Consider the following 6,614-nt stretch of genomic DNA (forward strand, 5'->3'; position numbering starts at 1 on the left):
TTTTTTTTTTTCTGCCTCATTTTATCCATTCACATGTTGGGTATTACTTTAGCGGGAACTTTGTGTATTTGTGTCATTCCAAAGTGATAGACGACAGGTAGATAGATAGATATAGATTAGATAGGTCTCTCCCCTATAGATATATCTCTATCTATCTCTCTAGTTAGTGAGATGAACAGTAGTACTAATGGGGTTAGGGTTGTGCACGACACCCGTGTTCTCAACAACCGCGTCCACCGCTCAATGGAGGGATGGTCCATCATTGAGAAAATATCGGATTTCACACACGCCGTCTGCCGCGTAACAGACGGGCGGGGCACCGCCATTCTCATCGCTCTCCCCTCACACGATTCCTCTCAACCCCCGCAATCTCAACAAACCTCCAACACTCACGAAAACCCCGGCGTGCTGCTCACCACTTCATTTGTCTTTCCCACTCGAGAGGAGGCACAAGGCGCTACAGTGACATTTCTTGAACAACCCGTCGCCGGCACGTTTGCACGACTCGGCCGTCGTGTGCCGCCCGTCACTGCTGGAGTGCGAGTGGATAAAGTGTTTGTGTGCTCAACATCACAGGCAGCACCGCGGCGGGCGGCGAGGGCGGCAGAACCAACATTTAGTGCCGCCACTATGCGAGAGAATCGGCGAATGTTTGCCATGAATAGAGAAAACCTTTTACATGCTGATTATGGTGATAGCATGCTTAGTGGAGCTAGTGATGATGAGATGTATGAATATGAATACGAGGAAGAGGAAGAGGAAAGAGAGGAAGAAGAAGAAGATGCTGATGAAGAAGAGTTGGGATATACACTTACACTCTGTGATCTTAAACCACTAGAGGAGGTTTGGCAGGGACATGCTAGTCAATCTACTTTACCTCCTTTACACGGTGCCTCTGCTTCTCCCTTTTCCACGTCCCTTCCACCATTAGATCATAGTTACACTGTCGGTAGTGTGACGAGTGGATGTAGTACTGCTGCTGGAGGGCCCGTACGTACTGTAAATACTGTAAATACTAGTAACTCAAGTTCAAATGGACTAAAACTACCTATAAAACCATTACCATTACCATTGTTACTCTCTCGTATTGCTCCTGTACGTGTAGGTGATCATCATTTAATGATTACACATATAAATGGTACAGAGCGGCATTATGTAGTACAAACTGTAAAAAAAGTGGGTAAAGATTCATGTGAGTATGAATTTTTTGATCCCTCTAGTGAATTTAGTAGTGGTGGTCCTATATTTGATATGCGAGGAGATTTTGTTGGAGTGCAACATCAGTGTGGTGACCATAGTTATGGTATTTTTATTTCATCTATTGTTCGACACTTATTTCATTTAAATGTATTGGGTATTTGTCGTTTACCAATTGTTGATGTTCGTAGTGATGTGGAAGGGAATTTTGATATGGGAGCTGCAGTACCAGATGAGGTATTTAATCAACCATTTCATATTAATCAACGGTATTGTGTATTGAATGTTGGAGCAGGTGATCAACTTATTGAATATGAAGATTTTAAACGATTACGTTTACGAAATAATATTCATGGATCCACACAACCACCATCTCTTGTAGCTCCTGAGAGTATTGCGGTTTGGAGAGAATTCTATACAGATTTTGGAAGTCTTGTTCTCATTTTACATGCCTTTTCTCATTCACCAAAAGTGGTTAAACTTGCATTGGAAGAAATGACAAGTCATGAACACCGTCTTCATTTATCAAGTGTAGCATCTCTTGGTGGTATTGGAGTTATATTAGAAATTATTGATGGTTATCCACATAATGAGGAAATTGTACTTGCCGCTCTTACTGTATTGGCTCGAACTTCACTTTATAATTCTAATCGTGAAGCTATTTACCGTTGTGATGGAGTTTTAACGGTTTTGGAAATCATGAATGAATACTCTCATCAAGCATATATTCAACAATGGGGTTTCTGTTGTTTATATAATCTAATGTCTGAAGATTCACCCATACGTGTGGAGACGACGCATCTCTTTATATGTACACAAGGTATAGCGATAGCGATGGAAGCTCTTTCTACACATCGTAATGATCGTCATGTATTGAGGTATGCGAGTTTTACACTTGCTTGTGTTGTTAAAAATAATGTACGATATGTTCCTGAGATGGTGAGTGGTGGTATTATCGAAATTATTGTTAATCGTATGAAGGAGCATAGTGATGATAATTTTATTTTTATGGGTTTGGCAAACTTGTTATTGGAGTTACTAAGGCATGTGGTATCAGAAGAAGAAGAAGAAGGAGAGGGAGAAGAAAAAGAAGAAGAAGAAAGAGAAGAAAGAGAAAGAGAAGAACAACAACAAGAAGAAGAAGAAGAGAAAAACGAAGATGCTTTACCATTATTGGATACTCCTTCCATATTGTATAAACCTGAAATGGATATATTTGAGAATGGAACCACAACAACAGATGCCATTCCCCATTCCTCCGCCACTCGTTCCTTATTACTGGGTGAAAGTAATAATCGTAGTTTAGATTCCATGTGGGGATGTGAGTTATTAAATGAGTTGGTGGATGCCCAATTAATTACAGTTCTCTGCGATGTGATGAGTCGAGAAGCGCAGGAGACTTATTCCAGTGCGGCAGTAACATTATTGGAAGAATGTATTGCCTCTGTGTTGGTTTTACTGCAATGCCGATTGACAGAGTTAAGAGAGGAACTTTCCACTGTGAAGTTAACAGAGACGTGTCAGACAATTATGTGTAATTTCCCTACAGAAAAGGTGTTGATGCGGCGGTGTACAAAAGTCCTGCGTTTACTTACTTTTCTGTTATAACTAGTAGAGAATCTAGTTGGGAAAAGAAATCAAAAGAGAGAGAGAAAAAAAAAAAGAAAATTGATTATTTATACATTAGATCTTTCTCTCTGATTCTCTCTCTCTCTCTCTCTCTCTCTCTCTCTCTTTTTTTTTTTTTTTTTCTGTGTGTGTAAATGTAAATGTATGTACGTGTTTCTTCTTTGGTGTTCTATGGATGTACAGAAGTGAATGGAAAAAATGTTTCTTTTATTATTATTATTATTATTATTATTATTATTATTATTAACGTTATCCCTCTTCGAAGGAGCACAGGAATCTTAAAAAAAAAAAAGAAAAAAGTATGAGACTTGTATATATAAGTGTTTATTATTTATCTCTTCTCCTCTCTCTTTCTTTTTTCACTCTTTCAAAAGGAAATTATTATACCCTGTATATATATACATATTACAAGAAGAAAAGGGAAAAAAAAGAAGGGAAAAAAAACAAAAACGTATATATATACATATATATTTGTTTTTAAGCTCTTGCTACAGGACACATACAGAGCAATTCGTTTCCTCTTGTTTAGTTGCCTCATTTATTAGTGAAACGGGATTATTATCATTTTTCTTTTCCATTTGCTACTGCAGAGGAAAAAGAAAGTCCCCGTTTTAAGAGAGAAAAAAAAAGAAGAACATATATATATATATATATATATGTATATATATATATATAATTGGTTTACATATTGTCTAGTTGCGATAAATAGATCGAAAGACCTACATAAGTGAAGTCCAATACTACTTAAAAAAAAAAATAATAATAAAAAACAATGAGCGATATGTTGAATGACCAACGCAATGGAACTGCAGATGTACATGGGAGCCGTACACACATCTCAACAGAACCTGAAGAGTTGTACGCACATGTGAAATATCTTCAACACAACGCCACTCTTATATATAAGCGTAGAGAAGGTTGTGTTCTCCTTCAGCGACGTGAGAAAAAAAGAAAGTTCGTAAATATTGCAAACATTCCTGTTTGGTGCATTATAAATGTAGAAACTGTAAGAGATCGTCAAATACGAATAGACCGTCACTTTAAGGATGAAAAGGAATCGAATCCATTATTTGCATTAGAGAGTATTCATCGAGGTGGGATGATGGATAAGAAAAAGAAAAAGATATTCCATTCATTACAGAAAACTCCGCAAAGAGGGGTAGATGAAACTGTTTACTTACACTCTCGTGCCGTTTCCGATGTGGGAATGAATGATCCTCATCATCAATCCCCTACGAGTAGTGAAAGTGCCGCATTGGCAGAATCCGCATTTGATAGCCCAAAAGTATATGGAGAGAGTGATCCTATTTATTATCTACACTACGTTAAACATCCCTCCAAGTCATCCCTTACACCTCAGACATTAGAGTTTAGTTCTCTTCCAGATAGTGAGAATCGGGCGGATGTGCAGTTTATGGTTCAAACTATTCTTAGTGATGTTTACCCACGAGGTGCGAAGCGATTGATATTATTTGTAAGCCCAAAATCAGGTTCAGGTAATGCTATAAAAACATGTCAACAACAAGTTATGCCTGTCTTGCGTTTAACGAGACATTCACTTAAAGTTATAGTGACAACTCGTGCCGGTCATTGTGAAGATGGTATTGCAGATATCACTAATAGAATTAATGCTAACGATGTCATTGTTTGTGTTGGAGGTGATGGTATTATTCATGAAGCGGTAAATGGTTTGGATCGGAGAGGACTTATAAACTCTTGGAATTTTGCAGTACCATCTAGTATCAATAATAATAATATTAATAATAGTAGTAGTAGTACAAAAAATGCAATACCTCCTGTTGGAGCTTCTGTTCTTGGTGTTGCTAGTAATACCGAGAGTGAACTTTCAATGGAGATGAGAAGAGAATATAATGAAAATGAAATGATTATAAATGAAAAAGAAGAAGAAAAGGATATAATATGTGTAAATGAACAGAATGAAAATAATAACAGAAGATCAAGTCTTCCTTTTCTTCACCCCTCATCCTCCTCTATGCCAATGATTGCAACTATTCCAGCAGGAAGTGGGTGTGGTATGGCTAAGACTCTTAATGTTGTCACCGTGAGAGAAAGTGTTCTTGCGCTTGTACACCTGAAGGCATGTGTAAAGGATCTTATGCGTTTGCGGTTTGAACATGAACCCAATGAAAATAATAAGAAGAAGGAAGAAAAGAAGAAGAAAGAAATGAGAGGAAATGATAAGAATCGTGATAAGTCGTCAAGTAGTTTTGGAGATGGATTTACTCCTTTAAGTGGTCTTCTCTCAACAACTGGTAGGAATGAGAGAGAAGGAGGGTCAGTGAATGTCTCCTCTGATGGAATAGAAAGAAGACCAACATTTACAAATCGTATTGCTTTTATGTCTACAACTTTTGGTGTTGTGAATAAAATTGATCGGGGATCTGAGAAACTACGATGTTTGGGAAATTGTCGTTTCCTCTTATATTCTATTTATATATTTATTCGTGGCGTACGTCCATATGGAGTACGATTTCGCTATTTACCATGGAAAGGACATGAAGGACGAGAATTACAGAAGATTGATTCCTCTGATAATATACCAACAGAGATGGAGTTTCCATTTTGTACAATAGACCACACATGTCTACATTGTCAAATGCATACTCATGCAACGAATAGTAATTATCATACTTATCAAAATGGTGCGAGTGCGGTAGTAAAGGAGAGAGAAGAAGAAGAAGAAAGAAGAAAAGAAGAAAAAGAAGGTGTATCATCTGTAATCCCTCCGCAGCCGTCTAATGAAAGAGTAAAGAATGTAAACTATGATGATGTTAACCTTCCGTGGGTCTCTCTTGATGGGAATCACTGCAATATCTTTATTAGCAATATTCGTGAAGTGACCAAAGATGTTATGATTGCCCCTTTTGCTCATATGAGTGATGGAGCTATTGATGTTGTCTATTCACAGGAAAAGAATGTTAAACTTGGTCGAAGACAATTTTTAAAGTTCTTCTTGGGATTGGAAAAAGGAAAACACGTTAAACTACCGTATGTGAGTTATGTAAAGGCTGAGGCTATTGAGTTGGAAGCCTTGGAGGGTGGTCTCATGTCGGATGGTGAAGTAATGCCCTTCACAAAGGTGCGGATAACACCATTACGTCGTGCTGCTGAGTTTGTGCGGGGAAAGTAAAAAGAGAGAGAGAGAGAGAGACGCGGATAGTGTGTTAATGGATTATTATTATTATTATTATTATTATTATTATTATTATTATTATGGTGCTATTTATTTATTTTGTATTTTATTGTTTTTTCCTTTTTTTTTTTGTAATGTCTTTCTTCTAATCAGAATGAGAAAGAAAGAAAGAAAAGAGAGAGAGAGATTCAGAATACCATTTTTTCATTTTTCTTGTACATACGTGTACTGGGCAAGTATATATATATATACCTTTCATTCCATCATTTCTTTTTTTTGTTTCTATTTTTCCTCATGATTATCTATTACCGTGGCCAATGCTGAAAAAAAAAAAAAGAAAAAAAAAATAAAAAAGATATTTGATTAACAAACTTCTGTTTATTTCTATCTGTTTTGCTTTTTTTGGTTCGTATTTGCGTGTAGTCTCTTTCTTTGGGGAGATGATGATTATTATGATGATGATTATTATTGTTATTATTATTAAAGAAAACTAAAACTGAAATTTGAGAAGTAGTACGTCTGGTTTTTTTTTTTTCGGTCTTTACAGCTAATGAGTTTATAAACTTATTAGAAGAGCAAAAAAAAAAAAAAAAAAAAAAAAAAAAAAAAAAAAAAAAAAAAAAAAACAGTAAAA

General features: G+C 36.5%; 2 protein-coding genes across 2 annotated transcripts; both read left to right on the plus strand.

Annotated features, from left to right (window-relative positions):
* Window positions 1-171: 171 nt before the first annotated feature.
* On the plus strand, window positions 172-2,805 carry TM35_000212230 (uncharacterized protein; the record flags this gene model as incomplete). Its single annotated transcript, XM_029027073.1, has 1 exon — window positions 172-2,805. One exon carries the CDS (start codon window positions 172-174, stop codon window positions 2,803-2,805), a length of 2,634 nt encoding a protein of 877 aa, XP_028881683.1.
* A 793-nt stretch (window positions 2,806-3,598) lies between these two features.
* Window positions 3,599-5,977, plus strand: TM35_000212240 (putative sphingosine kinase A, B; the record flags this gene model as incomplete). The annotated part of the gene is made up of 1 exon (XM_029027074.1): window positions 3,599-5,977. The coding sequence occupies one exon, from the start codon at window positions 3,599-3,601 to the stop codon at window positions 5,975-5,977; it is 2,379 nt and encodes a 792-aa protein (XP_028881684.1).
* Between the last annotated feature and the right edge of the window lie 637 nt (window positions 5,978-6,614).

Source organism: Trypanosoma theileri (assembly GCF_002087225.1).
Source record: "Trypanosoma theileri isolate Edinburgh chromosome Unknown TM35_Tth_21_V1, whole genome shotgun sequence".
Classification (NCBI taxonomy): Eukaryota; Euglenozoa; class Kinetoplastea; order Trypanosomatida; family Trypanosomatidae; genus Trypanosoma; species Trypanosoma theileri.